Raw genomic sequence first — 21,185 nt, 5'->3', positions numbered from 1 at the left:
GAGCAGCTCTGAGCAGCACTCATTGATTGGCCGTGTGTAGGGCTCAGAGAGAGGGTCAAGGGATGTCAGTGAGAAATGAGGAGGTGGCCGATGGCTTTAGCAAATCCTGAAACCCTCTCTGAGGCCAGAAAAGGAAAGCAGTGGATGTCTGTGGATGGGGAAGAGGAGGAGGTGTGTCCTGGGAAGATGTCAGGAAGCAAGACCCCTCTTCTGCAAGTCAGGGATGAAAGAGATTTTTTTTTTTCCATGTTGTGTACATGCCTAGGAGATGGAGAATGCCTGCTGATTCACGGGCACTGACACCTCAGAGAGGTGCCCGGCAGCACTGATTTTCCTGAAAGGGTATCACAGGATCACAAAATTACAGTAGAGTTGAGGTTTAAAGGGAGAGGACTGGACCCAGTATTGACCCCTGCAGTGCACCACTGGTGACCTGCCTCCAGGGAGACCTCGTGCCACTGACCACCATTGTGTGGGCCGGCCATTCAGCCAGTTTTCAATCCACCTCACTGTCTGTTCATCCAGCCTCTCCTTCAGCAGCTTCTCTATGAGGATTTTATGGGAGAGAGTGTCAAAAGCCTTACTCATCTACCAAGGCAGCCATTGCATTGGAGAGGTTTATCAGGTTATCAGATAGGAATGGCATTTCCTTTCATGAGCTGTGCTCTGGCCCTCTGTGGTGTATCGGCTGGGGTCTGGCACTTGGAGGGCCACGAAGTTATGCCATTGTATAGCCCATAAAGATTTGGCCACCTCAAAAAAGGGATGATAGGTGGGAAGTGCTACCAGTTTTGGACATTGCTTGATAGCAAAGAAATAATAGTGGGCTCTGTCCAACCTCTCCAACCTCCATTGCTCTCAGCTCTGTTTAGATATGAAATGCAGATGTCAAACGCTTTAATATAAACTTGTCCTGAGAACAGTTTTGCCATTCAACGTGTTCACAGGAAATGCATTTTAGAAATGACTGTATAAATCTAGATTTACATAGAGGGAGAGAAAGGGGAAGCAGCTTGCTGTTCCATGTCAATGACCAATAGAGAAAGCAATCATGAGGATTTATAGAAAACCCTCAAAACTCTGGAAATGAAGACTTCTTACACACTGATTACACAGAGCTCTTTTCTGCATATGTTTCAACGTATATCTATCATCTCCACTCATGGGTTGATTCAGTTGCCCATACGGGGGTGGCCACTGCCTCCAGGATACCCTGAGGTAGCTGAAGACCTCATGTGGGACATAGAAGTGTGATGCACACTGATGGCAGAACTATTGGAGCATGAGCTGGTGGACAGGCAGGTTGCATCAAAGCCTCTTGGCTGAGACAAGTGATTTCTCTCCCTTGACTAGCAAGGGAAGCCTGGGCAATTGCACCCAAGCTGTCTAGTGTTAGAGGTGATTGCTTTCATCCCTGTCTTCACCTACAAGGGAGTCACCTGTAGAAATTTACCATGCAGCAAATGAAAAACAAGTGTGTCTAGATGATGCAGAGTCTGCTTGAAGATGTGCCTGCAACTCAGATATGTTGGGGTTAGTGCAGATTTGGCTATTCAGAAAGGAGCATTTCCTTCCCTTTGTCTCTTTGCATCCCTCTGTGAGTCGAGGGAGCTTGTGACTTCAGTGTGTGACATGCTGTCTGCAAAAGAGTGAGTATGGACAAATAAACAAACAAAATCCAGGACAGGGAACATTTTGGGAGATCATGGGATCTGTGACTGAACACAAAACGTGTTTTTTCTTGGTCTAAGATTATCGTCTGTAGGAAGCAGGTTTCAGTGGATGTAATGTGGAGTTAATACCTAGCTGAGGAATGTCTTCTATTTTTTACTGAACTATGCCTGCCTTTGTTTTTGCTTGTTGGCAATTAAGAAACACCCTTCTGTGTCTGTGTGCCTCTCAATCTCCAAGAAAAACAGGTGGGAATTGGTGCCAACAGGCTGAAACATGCAGCTACAGCCTTCAGTGGTGAAAGGTCAGATTGGAACAGGGCTGCTCCAAGTCCCAGGTGGCTGATGGTAGGTTGGGGGTAGGGATGAAGACTGACCATAGGTTGTGGAACATGAAGGCTCTGGATTTTCACATCTATCCAGACTGCATTATGAGATGCACAGGATCAATATCAGTTAGAGATTGCTGACGTCAATTCATGTATAAGAAGAAAAATAACGTGGAGAAAAAGAAACCCTTTCTTTTTGGTGCTGTTAGGTGTTCGTATCATTTCATGTTGATTACACACCTGAAACTGCTCTAATTAACCACATCAGAATTGAAGACTTAAAGGAAAATGATGCACAGTGACTGGACTTGTTAGGGTGTTTTGCATGTTAATGAACCCTCTGGTGCTGACTTCCTGAACTGTAGATCCTGAAAGACTGAAGAAGCCCCTAGAGACTTCAAAGTCAGCAGCAAGCCTCCAAGTTTCTGAGCATGTTAGTGGGTTCCAGTGAGGGCCATCCCTGAAAAGGCCATGGAGGGAATGACCAGACAAGGGACCGTCCCTGGGGGCTGGTGAAGGAGGAAATCAGATGCACTGTTTAGAGGTGGAAAATCATGCGTGGAATGTGGCTGTGAAAACCCTTGATGCGTTTCACCAAGCAGGACACCCAAACCCTGACCCCCATCCTCTGGGAAAGGGGTCCCATTACCTCACGGGATACTTGTTGCTCTTCTGGGGAGCAGTGGGATGTGGGGGTGTGTAATGCCAAGTGCAGGACAGGGTATACAGAGGGTGGGTGAGGAGGCAACAATGCCCTGGGACTATAAGAACCTGGTGTCTGCTCATGGGCCTCAGTGGAAGAGACAGCAGCCAGGGTGTAGAGGATAAGGATCTCAGTTGTGTTGGCTGGTGGTGATCTCACCTGCTGCAATGCCCTCAGTCATCCCCATTGCAGGCTGTCCTACACTGTCCTATGCCTGTGCTGGTTTCCCGGCGGACATTAGCTACGTCCCCTTTTCCCCACCCCACTTGGACCCTGGGATCTCCCAAGGCATACTGATGCCCTCCTGTCCTTACTGGATGTTGTTTTAAACACAAAGCTGTGGTTAAGCAAGGATTGGCATTTGAGTATCCTCATGTTGGAAATGTATTTCTGTATATGTGCACTAACTCCCTTGTTTCAGCCCATTGACTCTTGTCCTTGTGTCTTCTGCCATGGACACGAGCCTGACTCAGTCTTCCTGGGAACACTGCAATTCTGCTGCATATTTCACCCAAGATCTTCCTTTCTCCAGGCTGGACAAGCCCAGTTCCCTCAGCCTCTCCTCACAGGTAGAGTCTTCCTGCCTCAGACCATTAGGGGGGCCCTTTGCTAAATGGCTCCAGCTTGCTAACATCTTTCCTGTACTGGGATCTGAAATCTGGTCACAGTGTTCTGTGGAACCTCTTCCCCCAACCACCTGGCCGTGCTCCTGGTCATATAGCCCAGGGTGCTCCTCTCCTCCCTTGCTTCCAAGGCACACGGCTGCGTCCTGTCCAATTCACTGTCCACCAAGAACTTTCCAAAAGGCCTCCTTCCAGCCAGGCAGCCCCCCGCCTGTGTTGTTGCCAGGGTTAGTCCCCTGCAGGGGCAGAAACTGGCATCAGTCCTTGAAGGATTTCCTGACTTTCATGGCAGTGCATGCTCTCCTCTTCCTTGAAGCCTTTCCCTGAGCACAGGGACCTGGAGACCATTTCAGTAAAGACTCAGGCACAGCAGGCATTCATTCCTTCAGCCCCAGCTGTGTCTGCTGTTATTAAATCACCTTGCCCATTCAGCAGCAGCCCTGCATTTTCCTTGTTCAGCCTTGGTCTCTCAGAAGTGACCAAAGGTCTTCTGTTTGCTTCTGAATTCCCTTGCAACCAGCATCTCCAGGTGAGCTTTTCTTTTCCTACGCACATACCTCCACAACAAAGGCAACAGAAATTTGTGCTTTGTACCTGTCCCGACCCCTGCCCTGCTGCAGCCTTGTCCCACATGGGGCTTTGCAGATAGCTCTGCTCCAGGGTCTGCTGAAGGAGAGAGGCTGGGCAGGGCTGTCTGTTCCCACAAACCAGCCCTTGGCCCAGCAGGAAGATGGAGATGGCCTCACAAGCAAACTCACCCTTAAATATGGGGTGACCAGCAAGAGGTGGAAATGGCCAATGAGAGACACTGGGAGTGACAAAGACCCTGAGCCACCTTCCCTGTCTGCCCACACCAACAAGGGCACAGACCGGCCTCCTTCTCTCTCCAGCACCTGCATGTCTTCCATTCTTTCCACAAGCCCTGCCTCTGCACCACAACCCCCCGGTGTGAATCCTTGCCCTGCATGGTCACACAACACAAGCTATGCAATGATATTTTTCTGTCTTGGGCACTTTCCAGCCCACAGCTCCCCCTAAACTCTTCCCACTGCCCCTGACCTCCCCTGCCCTCTCCCCAGCACAGCCCAGTCTGGCATGACCCCACAGCAGTGCCCACCACAGGGTGCGGCAGAGCTCTGGGCACTCACCCCACAGCCCCAGACCCTCTGAAGGGCACAGCAGCTCCTCGGGGGTGGAGAGGGGTGAGCCCCAGAGGTGGGGGGCATCTGTGGCACAAGGCATGGGGAGATCCCCTTGTCTGTTGGAAATGGAGCAATGGAGGCCAGCTCTGTCACACAAGTGCCCACTGCCTGTCCTTGCCTGCGGCCACAGGCCTGCCACACAGCAGGACTGTAACCATGCTTGAGGAGCACTCAGGCTTTACACCAACCAGAGGGTTCAGAAGGAAAGCATGCAAGTGGGAAGAGAGCAGCTCAGGAAAGACCAAGCGCTGGTGCTCCCTGGCAGTGCCGCTGTGCCTGGACTCTTTTCTTCTTCCCCTCTGCACACAGGCACTGCTCCCTGCAGCTGCAGAGAAGGTCTTGGAGGAAGGATCTCAGAAGAACAAGTCACTGCAGGGCCCTTTATTTTGGGTAAATACACAGAGGGTATGGCTCCTCATTTGCACAGCCTGTGGGGCACACAAAATCTGGATAGACTGTGAGTTAGAAACCAGAGGAATAAAGACATTTCTTTGTGCAAAGCATTCAGATAAGTAAAACAAAGGAAAAAGAGCAACCAAAAATGACACTCAAAACCAAAAATCACCATTAAAAAAACACCAGAAGACAGGCTGGGCCTGTAAAGAGATATGAGTCTTATGCAAAAGATAACAGGAAGATTATTCCTTCTGAAAAGCACCCAATGATTAGTTTTCTCAGGGCATCCTTGATCTCACGGTTTCTCATGCTGTAGATGAGGGGGTTCAAGGCTGGAGGCACCACCGAGTACAGAACTGCCACCAGCAGGTCCAGGGATGGGGAGGAGATGGAGGGGGGCTTCAGGTAGGCAAACGTGGCAGCAGTTATAAACAAGGAGACCACGGCCAGGTGAGGGAGGCAGGTGGAAAAGGCTTTGTGCCGTCCCTGCTCAGAGGGGATCCTCAGCACAGCCCTGAAGATCTGCCCATAGGACAGCACAATGAAAACAAAACACCCAAATCCCAAACAGACACCAACTGCAAGAACCCCAACTTCCCTGAGGTAGGCATCTGAGCAGGAGAGCTTGAGGATCTGGGGGATTTCGCAGAAGAACTGGTCCACAGCATTGCCTTGGCAGAGGGGTAGTGAAAATGTATTGGCAGTGTGCAGCACAGCATTGAGAAACCCACAGCCCCAGGCAGCTGCTGCCATGTGGACACAAGCTCTGCTGCCCAGGAGGGTCCCGTAGTGCAGGGGTTTGCAGATGGCAACGTAGCGGTCATAGGCCATGACAGTGAGAAGAAAATACTCTGCTGAGATCAAAAAGAATAACAGAAAGACCTGGGCAGCACATCCTGGGTAGGAGATGGCCCTGGTGTGCCAGAGGGAGTTGGCCATGGCTTTGGGGACAGTGGTGGAGATGGAGCCCAGGTCGAGGAAGGAGAGGTTGAGGAGGAAGAAGTACATGGGGGTGTGGAGGTGGTGGTCACAGGCTACGGTGGTGATGATGAGGCCGTTGGCCAGGAGGGCAGCCAGGTAGATGCCCAGGAAGAGCCAGAAGTGCAAGAGCTGCAGCTCCCGCGTGTCTGCAAACGCCAGGAGGAGGAACTGGGTGGTGGAGCTGCTGTTGGACATCTGCTGCCTCTGGGTGTGGAGCACTGAACAGGGAGGCAAGGGCAGTGACAAGTTAGGGCATTATTCTCTGACCAAAATCAAAGCCATTTCTCATAATACAAGTTCACCGCATTTTTTCAATTTCAAAGAGATCTCTGTTCAGCTCTGTGGTTGGAGCTCTGGTTGGTGCTAGCTGCATGTGCCGTGAGGAGCAGGACCTCTGCCCATTGGCTGCCAAGGAGTCAGCCCTGCTCTGCAGCAGTGGGTTTCTGGGAATGGTGTCCATCAGGGGGTCAGTCCTGGTGTTTGAATTGGTCAGATGACACTACTCCTAATGTAAAAGTGCTTGTCAGGATCTGCACTCCCAGGGCTAAGAAAACACAATCAAAACAGTGTTTGAGTGAGAGGTGGGGGGTTAGAGCTCTCCACTATCCCACCTGGAGTTTTTCCCCAGCCCCACAGACAGCATTGAGCATAACCCCTCAGATGAGAGGAAAGCTGGGACACTTGTTCCCATGGACACAGCTGCATGGGAGGACCCACAAGATCAGTGTGTGACTCTGCAGCTGAAACTCCCACCCCCACAGAGCCTGACAGCAACAACAAGATAACAATAGCAATAACACAGACTAGTGGAGAACCAAGGAAAAAAGCAGAGATAGATTGGCTCAGAGAGGCAAGGGGAGAGGCAGCTGAAGTCTCAGGAAAGAGTTACCCTTCCCCAGCTGTACATGCCACCTCCCAGACACCAGCACAGCCAGGCAGTTGTTCTCAGTCCCTGTGCTCTACTTCAGGAGGCTCCTGTCAGACTCAGGAGTCTCAGTGAGCTGCTCAAGCATGACAGCTCCTTTTCCATTTCTCCCAAAACCTCCCCAAGAGTAGGAAACTGAAAACACAAACTCAGGAAAACTTCTTAGGTTTTTAGCAATCCCTGCTTTGACCTTGCCCTTGAAAAGTGCCCTTGGAAATGTTCTGGGGGTGACTGGGAGCTGTGAGCAGCCCTGACCCACACAGCACCCTCTTGTCAGCTGCAGGACCCTGTCCTGCTGCAAGTTGCTTCTTCCACCCACAGCTTCTCCCTTGTCTGCTGTTGGAGCTCCCCAGGCAGGCTGAGTACTTACCCTGACCAGTGGCAGAGCCCCTGCCCCAGCACACAGCCCCCTGGGGTGCAGGGACCCTGCTCAGCAGGACAGCCCTGGGCACCCCTGGCTGCACACCCAGCTTCACACTCCGCAGCCATCCCCGGGTGAAGGCAGCTGACATGCCCTGTCCCTCTGAGGGTGCAGCAGGGAACCTCTGCTCCAAAGCGCGTCCTTTTTCCCTGCACTGCACAAACTGTGAGAGTCCTCCTGACAGATCCCATAGGCTGTGGGATGTGCCAGCTTTAGGAGGTCATTCCAGGAATTGCCCTGCAGCCAGAGACTTACCCTGTGAAGGGCTGTGAAGATTTATCTCCAAGTCAGCTCTTCTCTCTTCTCCCACCCCAGACTGCCTTTAACCTCTCTCTCTGCCTCACTCCTTTCCCCTCGGTGCCTGCAGGCAGTGCCCTCAGCCCTGCTGCGCTTTGCAGAGGAGCTGCTCCTGGGCAGAGCTGTCTCTCTGAAATGCTGCCTGCTTGCCAGGAGCTCCCTCCAGCCCAGGAGCCCAGCCACAGCTCAGCAGCAGAGGACCAGCCCAAGGCAGAACTTTCTCTGCCCCCTCTGGGCTCCCTCCTGGTGTCCCTGGGGCTCCAGGGGAACCTGCCAGGAAACAGGCTGAAGGAATCACTGATGTTGCCTCCCTCAGCTAGGGAGAGACACTTCTTTCCTGAAATAAAATTCTCCTCTCAGAGACAAACTTCCATCTACATGCCACGTTTTTTGGTCATATTGTTAGACAGGATCCCCAGAGAGAGGCAGCAGGGATCTCCTTTACCCCTGCTGAGGGAAGGGATCCATGGGTCAGTGGAGGCAAATCATCCTGCCTTTCTACTCATGGCATTTGAAGGAGGCTCAGCTGCCTCCCATGCACACCACAAAGCCACAGGAGGTGGGATTCCTCTTGCCTCAGTTCAGGTGTGAGCAAAATAGACACCTGCATGTGAGCTCCTTGTCTCAGCTCCCATCTGAATTAAGGGAGAGGAAAGGCAGGAGTCAGGTGTTCAGATGCAAATCCCTGGTGACATTTGAACGGCCAGAGGTGGTCCAAGATACATGTAGGTAACAGCAAACTGTAACAGAGAAGTTCATAGAGACAGGGCAACATCTTGGGAATCATGTATGAGCCTGGTGGGAAATTCCTTTGGCCAAGTGACATGGCAGCTTATGCCCAACTAAAGGCCAAAAGGACCTTTTCCTACTCCTTATCTTCATGGCACTTGATACAGGTATTCATATGAACGCTTGCAGTCATGTACCATAGCGAGAGCTGGGTCTCTCTCTTTTCCATCAGCTGAATTTACTATACCACCACTGACTGTAATGGCATGTGTCCCAGGTTCATCCCCACACTGCCTAACAGAATTCAGGGCACGTACTCTGTTTCATGTCCAAATCCAGGGCCACAGAGCTACACGAGATGCCAAGGCTGGCAGGGACCTCACAGGAGCTGCAGGAAAGCAATTCCCATTCAGGGTGGGTGCGTCATAGATGTCCCAGACGGCATCACAGAGAGTGCGATTTGGTGCCTGTTTGCCATACACTAAAGGCATCAGTCAGAGGCATCAGTCATCAGATGCCATCATGAGGCAAGGTCTGCTCCTTCTCCACCCAAGAGCTGCAGGCATTGCATGAACAGGAAGCATGTCACACAGGGGTTTTTACTCACTCCCTTGATGATCCAGTCAATGAAAAGACCAAGAATTTTCAGAGTGTGCCTGGATACATCTTGTCTTCAAGGACATCATCCTCCAAGCACAGCAATGGTCCGTGTCAAAACTCGGTGGAAGCTCAAAAAGGGTTTCAAGGGCACCAAGATGAACTTTTGGTACTTCAGGAACTGTTACAGAAGCAAAAGAGATAAGGTAGGACCACTGCTGAAATGAGGAAGAGTAGCTCTAGATAGATCTGAGGTACTCTACGTCACAGCCTCGGTTAATACCAGCAAGGTCTCCCAGGCCTTTGAGCTGTGAGGCAGGACTCTGGAGGAGACCAACCAGCAGTGGATGGGGATCAAGCGCGGGCTTACTCAAGCAAACTACACCCTTACCAGTCCATGGGAACCATAGGGGCTGCATCCAAGGGTGCTGAGAGAGTGATTTTTGTTCTCGAGGAGGTGCTGGTCTGGTATGACCCCAGTAAGAAAGGAACTGGGACACGGTGAGCTGCATTTTAAAATTATGTTCATCATCGTTAACACTATAAGGAGAGAACCATGCAGATCATCTTAGGCCCCTTTAGATGGTGAGAACCCCAGGTGGTGTAGCATTGAACGGGCCTTCTACCTGAATGCAGCAAAGCATGCAGACCCCATCCATAGAAAACAGTCTCCTCTTTTGGTCATCCAAGCTACTATAGGATTTTCTTACAAGGAACAACTCTACTCATGGTCTCAACAGTCAAACAGAAATGATGTTTTCATGAGAATGTTTTGCTGCACGGTTAGGTACAGGCAAGGCCACACAGGCAGCAAATGTCCAGTACAGAGTGGGACCTGCCTGCAGGCTCTTGTGTGATAATATGCTGCTGAGGTTGTCCTGTGGCCCAGGGATCTGTGCAGCATTACACAGGTTTGATGGCTGTGCTGGATGCGCAGCAGGGTGCAGCGCAGCCCTAAGAACTCGATGTTCAATCTTTTTCTGGTCAGGACCAGTGTTCAGGTTTCCCTGTGAGAAGTCTGTGCTCCACTACGCTGCCACAGCTGAGATGCCGTGGCCCTAATGTGCACTGCCAGGAGGAGCTGGAGACGCGTGGCTTGTCACAGAACTGTGGTGATTTTGGATGAAATGAGACGTGGTGGGACAGCTTGCTGAGCTGTGGTGCTGCAATGGAGGGCTACAGGCTCTGCCCAGGGAGCAGCAGGGAGGACGAGGACTATGCCCCCTGTATGAAGGGGAAGCTTGGATTTGTGGGGGTCTTCTCTGTGACAGGCAACAGGTTGGACCAGCTTTTGTCATTTAGGATCAGAGCAGGAGTCAGCAGGAGTGACCTGGTGTTGGAAGTTGCAAACTGCTTGCTCAGGTAGAGGAAACAGAAAAAGTCTTTGTCAGCAACACCAGGAGGTCTCCAGGTTCATGAGCAGGCACTGTGGAAGGTCGGTGAGGAGGCGATGAGGCACTGGAGCTGTAAGGACCTCATGTCCTTTTGCATGTGCAGAGTGTTTACTGCTGGTGACTACATCCTACGATCAGTACTGGGCTGTGTGCCACCCCCTGCTCTCTACAAGACTCAGGAACTGCCAGGTCTGTCTCCTTCGCTAGGGGGATTTCTGTCAGCTACAGTAATCATTTCAGTCATGTCCCAGATACTGTTCTGTGGCCCCAGTGGAGTGGACCACTTCTTCTGTGATTTCACCCCATTGCTGGAGCTTTCACACACTGGCACTGTGACACTCATGCTCTTTGCTGTCATGACCTGCTTTTTAGATCCCATCCTCCCCTTCCTGTTCACATGGTCATCCTGTGTGCATCAGAGCTGCCACCCTGAGGAACGTCTCCCATCCGGCGCGGGCAGGCAGAAAGACTTCTCCACCTGCTCCGCCCGCCTCACTAGTGCCACTCTTTTCTACGACACCATCATCCTTGGGTGTGTGATGCCCAGAAGAGCCCTGCTGAGATAGGTTGACAAAGCCCCTTATCTACACCATCCTCACATCCCTGTTCAATCCTCTCATCTACAGCCTGTGGACTAGAAAGGTTGGGGCAGGGGGACACTGAGAAAAATGCTCAGGGAAGCTGTGAGCTGCACGGAGAGCCCATGGGAGTTGTGGGTCTGCAGGAGGAGATCGCTTCTGGTTCTCTTTTGAACCAGTCCAGAGGACCTGGACTGGCACGTGCGGTGTCCTGGGCACTCCCCTGCAAGTGTGGGATATGAAGACGGCTTTTGGTGTGCAATGCAGCAGAGAGGTGCTGGTGGAGCTGGCTGGTGTCATCACGAGGCCTCTCAAACATCTTGGAAGGGGCAGAGAGATCAGGCAGGTTCCAAGATCCTCAGAAAAGGCAAATCTCAAACCCATCTTCAAAAAGGGCAAAAAGGCGGATTGGGAGTGTGACAGGTTGGCCACCTTCACCTCAGTCCCTGGCAAGGTGACAGGGAAAATGCTCTTGCAGCCATCTCCATCGCTTGAAGGACAAGAAAAGGGTTGCTGAACCCATGTGGGAGGGGAAAGAAGGGCATGCTGTGTACCTGGACTTTTGCAAGTCCTTGGATGTGGTTTCCCATAGTCTCCTTAGGGCGGATTGTTGACATCTGGACTGAAGACATGGATGATGCAGTGCATGGGAAGTTGGCTGGATGATCAGGAACGAATTCCATCAGTGGTACAAAGTCCTCTGGGAACCCAGCAGCATCTCTCCGTGATCAGCAAAATTTCATAAAAGATCATTAAAAGCTGGAAATTAAGACTTTTTCTGCTATTACATAGATTTCCTTTTCTGCGTAGGCTTCCACATTTTTCTAAAATTTACATTCTGGTCTTGATTCGGTTGCCCGCACAGAGGTGGCCATGGCATCCAAGCTGCCCTGTGGTAACTGAAGCACCCATGTGGGAAAAGTGATGCAGGAACCCTTTGGATCTACGAGTGGGTTTGCAGGCAGGGAACCTCTGGGGTGGTGCAGGGCATCACCTTCCTCCAGTGCTGCTGGGTAGGCTGTGAAGAGGCCTCTCAAGCACAGCAGACACTATGTCCCCTTGGATGGTGGCTGGGAGGTCACTTCTGACTGGTCAGCAGCAGCAGGGAGAGAGATACTCTGAGGTCGTGAATGTCATCAGGAAGCCACCCTCAACAAGGTGACACATTTGGGGAGGTCAGGAGGAGCCTGGGCAAAAGAAATGGGGGATTTGGGGGAGGGAAGAGGGCCTTGACCAACAGACACAAAAGATTTTGAAGAGGTAAAATGAGCTAAGGGGACATTGCTGTGAAAACATTCCTGTTAAGCCCTTACACTATCTCTAACTAGTAAGCTTAAGACCTAACCCTACCCCTAAATACTTCTCCTCCCCCTGACAGTAATCCACCGTTACTAACCTAACTGAGCTTAGGCTATCCCTAACCTCAAAGCTTACATCTAAGCCAAATCCCAAACCCATAACCCCTTACCCTTACACTTACCCGGTTGCTCACCCTAGCCCCCAGCCTCTACCCCTAGTATTAACATGTTGGCCTTAATCCTAGCCCTCACCTCAGCCCTAAACAAAACCCTGACCCACCATGCTAGCCCACACCTTAAACACTAGCCAGGGAACCTCAGCAGGAGAACCAAACTCTCTCCCTAAGCCTTTGCCTAATCCCCAACCCTGAAAGGTGAGCTCTAATCCCTAAGCTCCAACCTCAACACCGAATCCCTGAAGCTCTCTTTCCCACGCTCTACTGCCCTCATCTTGGTCACCTCTCCTCAACCTTACGTAAGCTGTTTGGCCCCCTGGGACCGGGGCAGGGATCGTGAGGTCCCAGAAAGGTCACATGGCATTGCGACAGGAATGTGAGGTGACCTGCACCTGATGAGCTCGTAGGCCACAAGGAGGAGATGGGTGGGAATGCTATGGTGAGGTCAGCTGTGCCTCAGGATCTCATGGGACAGCAGGAGGCACAAGGCTGGGAAGGTGGCTGGGAGGTCCCTTCTGTCCTTGGAGTTGATAGGCCAGCAGCAGGACCATGGCTGGGAAAGGGACTGTGAGGTCACTTCTTTCTGAAGGAGCTGATAGGTCAGCCCGTGACTCATGGCTGGCATATGTGCTTCTACGCTCACATCTGCCAGGCCAGCAAAAGTGTCTTGATTGTGAGAATCCCTTTCCCCAAGTACCTGGTAGGCTCGTCCAGGACGAGGGCTGGGATATGGGTTCTCACACCTCTTCTGCCTGAGTACGTGACAGGACAGCAGCAGGCATGTGGCTTGGAAGATCATGGTGAGGTTACTTCTGGCTGGTCAGCTGACATGCCACAAGAAGGCTGATGGGTTGGGCTATCACTCTGACACCAATTATGTCTGAGAAGCTCATAGGCCAGCAGGAGGCACATGGCCATGAAGGCGACTGTGAGGTCATTGGAATCTCCAAACTTTTGGGGTCATTGGCCATCAGCAAGACACATGGCTGGTCTGTTGACTATGACATCACTTCTGCCTGAGAATCTGACAGCCAGCAGCAGGGCTGTATTAGGAGAGGCGTGGCCACCCAGGCAAGGCTGTTCTCATCCCTCTGGCCTCAGCACTGGTGTGGCCACATCTGGACTAGTGTGTCTGGGTGTGGGGTTCCCTGGTCTGGAGGAGTGGGGAAGAACTGAAGCGGTCCCAGAGGACATCTGCCAGGATGGGGCCTCTTTGGAGAGGCTGAGGGACTTGGGCTTATTTAGCTTGGTGAAGTGGAGGCTCGGGGCACTATAGCAGTAGAGCGCACCTGCGTGAAGGGTGGCTTCAGAGATGGTGGAGCTTTTCTTGGTAGTGGGAAGAGAAGGAAACCTGCGCAAAGTGCAGCTTGAAAGGTTCAGACTGGATGTGTTGAGAAAGAAATGTCACTCAAAGGGTAGCCTTGTGGTGCAAGAGGTCACCCAGAGAGAGCCTTGGTTCAGCACATGGTGTTGTGTTGCAAGGAAAATCCAGCCAGGCTGGAGAGACATCAGTGAAGGAACAGAAATGCTGGGGTGAGAGCTAGCTGGGAAAGCAAGATGGACATCAACAGCCTGAAGGGAAGGAGGTAAAGCATAGGACAGGTTATGACAGCCTGCAGTAGAGATGGCCAAGTGCTCTGGCAAGGCTGAAAGGCAGAACAGGTCCAAGGGATTTGTCATCTTGGATTTGACAGTAGCTTCTGCCACTGAGGCCTACCAGGTAAAACTTGTTTTGAGGCTCTGGACTTAGTTTCTTCCTCACCCCTGCTTGGGGTGGCCAAGAGGTGTTGCACAGTTTTCCTACTCTTGGCATTGCTCACCCTCACATCTTGCTGCCCCCAGGAAGAGCCCTGACTCACCTGTGAGGGACAGAATCTGTCTGCCCAAGGCCTGGAGATCAGGGCTTGGCCTTTCTGCTGCATAAAACAAACCAAATATTTTCTCAGCATTAGAGCCACCTTCACAGTGCTTTTGCCTACCTGCAATCACAGCCTCCAGTTATCTGCTCTAACGAGTCCCTGGGGAGGCTTTGTCAGTAATGGCCCTCACCTCAGTGGGGCCCATTAATGCTTCAAGGTACTTTGCTTCTGACTTTGGCTTCTTGAGAAGTTTCTTTCAGTCTGCTCTCAGTAGCTGAGGTCCATGGACTCAGCCTCAAACACACCATGGGGCTCATTAAAATACAGAAAGCTCTAACGAGCCTTGTTTCTTCCTGCAATTTTCTCCAAGTCTTCAAGACTTGTACAGCTAATTAGAAAAATTTCATAGTGTAGTTAAGGAGGAAGATTTCAAACTGCACCTATACCCATGATTTTTTTTCCTTTTAAAGAATAGTTTTTCTTACTCTTCAATTTAGAGAAGAGGTGATAGAAGCATTCTCCAAGTGATAATGATCCAGAGTGTCTCCTCAGGAGGTCTGGACAGCTAGGAAAAGCAGTCCCTTGAGCTCTGACACTGTATGGACAACCTTGCTCCTCACCTATCAAACCTCACCACTTCTGACATTGGCCACCTGGGGCTTACATCTCTGTTCCTTGCCTCAGTTTCCTCCACTGATCTCTACAGTTGGATGTTACAGCTCCATTGCATCATCTCCCCCCTGCTCTCCTTAGAGAACTGGCTGCACACAGGCCCAGAAGAATTTTTCCTGTTTGCAAGCAAAGCAAAGAAAATCATAATCAAGTTTCATAAACAATAAGTCACACTCCTCAACCATATGCAAAGTCCAGCTGCCCCTAATGAGGCTGCCTGTCTACAGAGGATAATGTTATGAGAAATGTTTGTGATAGATATGAAAAAGTTAGATATAAACACAATTAAAGAATTGGCTAAAGAGACAGTTAGACTACTGGAAGACAGGCAAGCTTTTAACTCCCTGAAGCTCAAAGCAGCTGCATAGGGGAGAGGTATCTTGATGAACAAAGAGTAAGGGAAGAAGTGGAGCATAATGGAAAGGGCCTTTGCCTAGGCAGTCTGCATCTGAAAAGATGACTTTCACAAATGGTCATTTTGTCAGGACAGGTGTACCTACATGAAAGACTAGAGAAACTAAATACACCAAAGAACAGGCAGAATAGTGGTAACGCAGTCACAGGGAAAGACTGATATTTCTTTGGAATGTCCGCTGTAAAGGGTCATGGAATTGGTAGGGGTCTCTTGAGAGTGAAGACAAACCCAAGTTGCGCCCGTCTCCTAAAGAGGCCAAGAATGCAACCCAGGGAACCACAGGCTGTACAAGGTCACTTTGATGAGGAGCGTGCCATTAAATGACTCCTCATGGGTGACATTTCTGGGCACGTAAAAAAGGACAACATCAGCATGGACTTCCCAACGGTAAATCATGCCTTGCCAACCTGATTGCCGTCATGATGAAGGAAGTGCATTTGTGCATGAGGGGAGCATGGTGGATGTTGTTTACCTCCACTTCAGCAAGACTTTTGGCACAGTCTCCCTCAATATTCTTCTACTCAAGTTAGGACATTACAGTCTGGATGGATAGACAAAGAGATGGGCAAAACACCAGTTGGATGATGAGGCTGAGAGCAGTGGTGAAGGGGCCATACCGTACCTGGAGGCCAGTGGGACATATTGGCACATTGTGGGGCTGCACAGGGGACTCTCCTGGGCGCTGTGCAGTTTTACACCTGTATCCATGACCCGGAGGAGGCAACTCTCACCACGTTTGTTGATGGCACTATATTGGGAGGACCATTCCTGTGCCTTGGGATGCCATTCAGGGGAACCTAACAGGCAGAAGGACTGTCCTGTCAGGAACGTTGTGAGATACAAGAAAGACAAAGGCCAGATCCTGTGCCTGGGGTAGACTAACAGCCTGCAGTGGCAGGGGAAGGGGGCTGCCTGGCCAGAGAGCACCTCTGAGGAAACAGCCCTGGTGGTGCTGGGGGACAGAAGGCAAAACACGATCCAGCAGTGGTCCACACGATCCAGGGCTACCTGGTAGCAGAGGTGGCCAGCAGTGTCCTGGAGTGTAGAAAGAAGAGCCTTGCCAAAAGAGTGAGGGAAAATATTGCCTCCCCTGCCCATCACTTGTCAGCCACCTGTACACTACTGTGTCCCTTTTTGGGACCCTGGTTCAAGTGTCCTGGGTCTGGCTGGGGTGGGGTTCACTTTCTTCGTAGCAGCCCCTATGGTGTTCTGTTTTGCATTGGTGCCTAGAACAGTGTTGATAACACACCAGCGTTTCGGCTGTTGCTGAAGAGTGTTTGCACAGCGTCAAGGCCTTCTCTGTTTCTCACTCTGCTCCCTCCCAGTGAGTAGGCTGGGGGTGGGCGAGAAGTTGGGGGGCAATGGGACACAGCCAGGCCAGCTGACCCCATCTGACCAAAGGGATATTCCATACCATATGACATCATGCTCAGCAATAAAAGCTCGGGCAGAGGAAGAAGGCGGTGGAGTTTCCTGTCGTTCAAGGTGTCTGTTGAAGGGAGACTGGCTGGGTGTCACTCTGCTTGTGGGAGGTGGGAAGTGATTGCCTTTGCATTGCCTGTTGGGTTGGGTTTATATTTGTTTTAATCTGTTTTCATTCACCTATTATCTGTTTTTATCCCAACCCACAAGCTGCCCAACAACTCCATGCAGCAGCATGGGTAGAGACCTGGCCAGCTAAGGAGTGCTCTGAGGAGAAGGGCCTGGGCAGCAGGATGATGCCATATGAGCCAGTGGGCCTCCCATTTCAAAAGGAGAGTGGAGAAACTGGAGAAGGTCCGGAGGAGGTCTGCCAAGGTGGAGTGAGGGGCTTAAGGCACGAGCTGCGAGGAGAGTCTGAGGGAACTGGGCCTCTCCAGCCTGCTGAAGGAGGCCTGGGGCCACCTAAGAAGAGCCTACAGCTACCTGGAGAGATGGTGGAGCCAAGCTCTCTTCTGCAGTGGCCAATGATATGACGGAGGCAACAGCCACAACTTGCCTCTTGGGAGCTTTAGGCTGAGCCTTAGGAAAAATAAAATGGACTAGGAGGAGTGTTGTTGTGATCTCCACCTTTGGAGCTCTTCTTTGCTCCTCAAAGTCACAGCCAGCCTGGAGGCTGGACTAGACACTCCCCAACAGTCTCTCTCCCACCAGCCCTTCCAGGAGCCTGTGCCTTGGCACACGCTGTACAAGAAGAGATCGAGTTGGAGGCGAGGGTCTCTACATCATACGCTGATCAGATAATTCAGGGTGGAAGGGAGCTCAGATGGTCTGTAGTCCAATGCCCAGCTCCAAGCAGGGCCAGCTCTTGAGGTCAGACCAGGTTGCTCAGTAAATGTCAGCAGCCACAGAGAGAGCTGACACATGAACCAGGCATCTAGGCCACCATTACAGCAATGGAGACGAGGCATTTGACCAGCTCCCTGAGCACAGCTATGGGTATGCCACGCCTCCTGAGATTCCTGGGAACATCCACCTTCTTCTCCACAGGAGTGGGTTCCTTATGCAAGTTTCCTGGCGTATCTACCGACCAATGGGGTGCTTTAGGCTGCAAACAGAGTTGAAAGCAAGCCTGTGACTGGGGTCCTATCAGCTTAATTGCTACAAGAGAGGGAGATGGAGGGATCTCAGAGCTGCCAGGTTCCTGCTGAAGATTTAAGGTCTCTGAAATAACAGCAGAAGATAAGAGTTTTGAACTGGCGTAGCCTTTAGATCACTTCACATGTGATGGCTCTGCTCCCCCAGTTCAATCATTGGCACCTGGAAACCACCCCTGCTTTTCCTTCCTCTCCTCCCAAAACCTGACCAAGTGATGACAGGAAGAAAGGAAGCAGAAAGGCCCGAGGCCTCCATGAATCAGCTGGGGTCTGGCACTTGGAGCGCCACAGAGTCCTTCCATTGTGCATTGCATGAAGAATCAAGCTGGGAAGTGAGCCTGCAAGTCCGAATCAACAAGGTCCATGGACAGGCAAGGCTGTGTCTATGGCTGTGTCTGGAGACCAGTAGCCCTACAGCAGAGATCAAGCTGGGGCTGAAACTCAGGCCTAGGCTTCAATGATCTCCTGGGCCCATGGACAGAGGTGTGGGTGGAGGCCGCAGGTGATGCTGCTCAGCGCCCTGACACTGCCATCTTAGACCCCACCTGCCAGTGCCCTCAATTGGCCAAATTCTCATTCCCTGATGTGCAGGGTCTGCTCTCTGCTACTCTCCTTCTTCCCATCCCTGGGGATCTGGGAGACTCCAATTTCATGGTCACTATGGCCAAGGCTGACACTGGCCTTCGCATCCCTGACCAGCTCTTCCTCTTCTGGGAGTTCCAGGTCCAGGTGAGCATCAGACTGGATGGCTTATTCAGAAGCTGACCCACACACAAGCTCCCACCTCATCCGTTGCCTGTCCCATAGAGAATGTCCACATATATCTGAGCTGCCCTGACATCACACAAGGCATCCTCCACTTCTCACCTTCTGTGTCGGTCTCTCCTAAGCATGTTGTGCCTCCATTCACCAAATAACCCGTGGGAGCTGTCCTTCCTCACCTCAGCTTATTCCACTCATGTCACAGCTCTGTTATGGCACACAAGGCTCCCGCTGTCTGTGCCCCAGGCGGTGGGCTTTGATGCCCATTAGGACTGCAGCACCTCAGATGTGGCTCCAGGGCCAAGGGCAGACTTGTAACAAAGAAACCTTCTACCAAGAGATGGGAGCCCTTGTCTAGAAAGGCTTTGCTTCACAGCCTATGCATGCTGGAGTAGATGGCAGGTGGCAACATCCTGATGAATGAGGTTCTCACAGCGAGACCAAAAGCTGCAGTCCCCAAGGCCAGAGAGAAAGAGGCCTGGGCTGTGCAGCCCTGGCAGGAGAGGGCTTTGCTGTCCCAGGTGACTCTGCAGCACTGTGGGACTTGTGCCAGAGGTGAAGCTCATCTTCAAGAAGGACAAGTCCCTCGGGGAGGACAGCCTGTGATTCAACCCCAGTGTGGACGTCATGCTGGGGGTCGACCAGCAAGATAGCAGCTCCACAGAGAAGGACCTTGAGGTCCCAGAGGACAAGGAGCTGAGCATGAGCGAGCAATGCACCCTCATGGCAAAGGCCAACAGCCTCCTGGGCTGCATGAGGAGAAGCCTTGCTGGCAGATGGAGGGAGGTGATCCTTCCCCTCTACTCAGCACTGCTGAGGCCACAGCTGGAGTGCTGTGTCAAGTGCTGCGCTGCCCAGTGCATCATACTTGTTGACCTACTCAAGCAAGTGCAGCAAAGGGCCACAAAGCTGGTTTAAGGGACTGGAGCATCTTTCCTAGGAGGAAAGGCTGAGAGATGTGGGACTGTTCAGCCTGGAGAAGAAAAGGCTGAGGGGGATCTCATTAATGTGTGTAAAATTCCATCTGAACCCCAGAAAACTGTGTTTGACTGTGTGGGTGGTTAAACACTGGAACAGGCTTCCCGGAGAGGTTGTGGAATCCCCATCCATGAGGGTACTCCATACCCACCTAGATAAGGTGCTGAGCAACATACTCTAGCTGACTCTTCCTCAGCTGAGAGGGTTGAACTAGATGATCTCCAGAGGTCCCTTCCAATCTCAACATGTCTGTGATTCTGTGAGTATAAAGGAGAAAGGTAAGACAGAAAGGAATGAACACCACATAGCCTTGACTGCAAATATGGTGGGATCCCATGGAGAAGATCCAGGCTGGAGCAGGGGAGAAGTGTGAGGAGGAAGGAGCGGCAGAGTTGTTCTTTAGTGACTGTTAACCCCTCTTCACCATCCCCCATGCTCCTCTTGCGGCTGGGATGATGTCGTGGTTTAGGCCCAGCCAGCAACTAAGCACCACGCAGCCGCTCACTCACTCCCCCCAAACCCAGTGTGGTGGGGAAGAAATCGGGAAAAGAAGTAAAACTCGTGGGTTGAGATAAGAATGGTTTAATAGAACAGAAAAGGAGAAACCAATAATGATAACGATACCACTAATAAAATGACAACAGTAATAATAAAAGGATTGGAATGTACAAATGATGCGCAGTGCAATTGCTCACCACCCGCCGACTGACACCCAGTTAGTCCCCGAGTGGCGATTCCCCCCGCCCCCACTTTCCCCCAGTTCCTATACTAGATGTGACATCACATGGTATGGAATACCCTGTTGGCCACTTAGGGTCAGCTGCCCTGGCTGTGTCCTGTGCCAACTTTTTGTGCCCCTCCTGCTTTCTTTCCCTCTCTTGTCCTGTGTTACCACCACGATTGGTGTAGCCCGAGCCACGGGCTGGTGGTCCGCACGGTAATGGTTTGATGGTTATTTATAGATCATTTAGGTTGGACAGACCTTCAATATCATCGATCGCAACCTCATCCACGGCCACTAAAAACCATGTTATGGAATCCTCCGTCTACGCGCTTTTTTTGAATACCTGCAGGGATGGTGACTCAACTCACTTCCTGGGCAACCTGTTCCAACGTCCCTGACAACCCCTCAGTAAAGAAATTTTTCCTAATTCCAACCTATCCAACCACTGGCCGGTCGAAAGAACAATTTTTTTGCAGTCTGACGGGACCGATACTGCTGCGCCGTCGCAGGCAGGAGGTGGCTTGTGTGTGGCACCGAGCAGGACCCGGCTGCGGTGGGCTGCGGGCTGCATGGTCGTGACTTTTGGCTGAGCTGTCCTCACAGTCCCCGCGCCCGTGCGGTTGCTCGTTTGGGGTGGGTGACCGCAGCAGGGTCTTCAGAAGTCTCCAGTTCTCTCCCTGCTCCGTCTCCCTCTTTGCTTGCTGGGTGGGGTCTGGTTTTCAGCTGGATTAAGTTAATTGTCTTCCTAGTAGTTCTGGTGCGTGCTACGTTTTTTGATTTAGTGGATGAGAAAATGTTGAAACCTGATGTTTTCAGTTGTTGCTAAGTAGTGTTAGGGCTAAAGTCAAGGATTTTGCAGTTTCTAAAGCCCAGCGCAACG

The 21,185-nt window shown here is 51.5% G+C and overlaps 1 protein-coding gene across 1 annotated transcript; it reads right to left on the bottom strand.

Moving 5' to 3' along the window:
* Nucleotides 1–1,795: 1,795 nt before the first annotated feature.
* On the bottom strand, nt 1,796–6,099 carry LOC115338468 (olfactory receptor 14A16-like). The gene is made up of 2 exons (XM_041121969.1): nt 5,186–6,099; nt 1,796–1,802 (listed from the first exon to the last, which is right to left on the bottom strand). The coding sequence occupies exons 1-2, from the start codon at nt 6,097–6,099 to the stop codon at nt 1,796–1,798; spliced, it is 921 nt and encodes a 306-aa protein (XP_040977903.1).
* Nucleotides 6,100–21,185: the final 15,086 nt, after the last annotated feature.

The sequence above is a fragment of the Aquila chrysaetos genome, unplaced genomic scaffold, assembly GCF_900496995.4.
Source record: "Aquila chrysaetos chrysaetos unplaced genomic scaffold, bAquChr1.4, whole genome shotgun sequence".
Classification (NCBI taxonomy): Eukaryota; Metazoa; Chordata; class Aves; order Accipitriformes; family Accipitridae; genus Aquila; species Aquila chrysaetos.
The sequence above is the reverse complement of the archived record's forward strand: the minus strand, read 5'-3'. Positions and strand labels throughout refer to the sequence as shown.

Coding starts and splice junctions, on each gene's coding strand:
- LOC115338468 (XM_041121969.1), bottom strand. CDS start 6,099: ATGTCCAACAGCAGCTCCACCACCCAGTTCCTCCTCCTGGCGTTTGCA.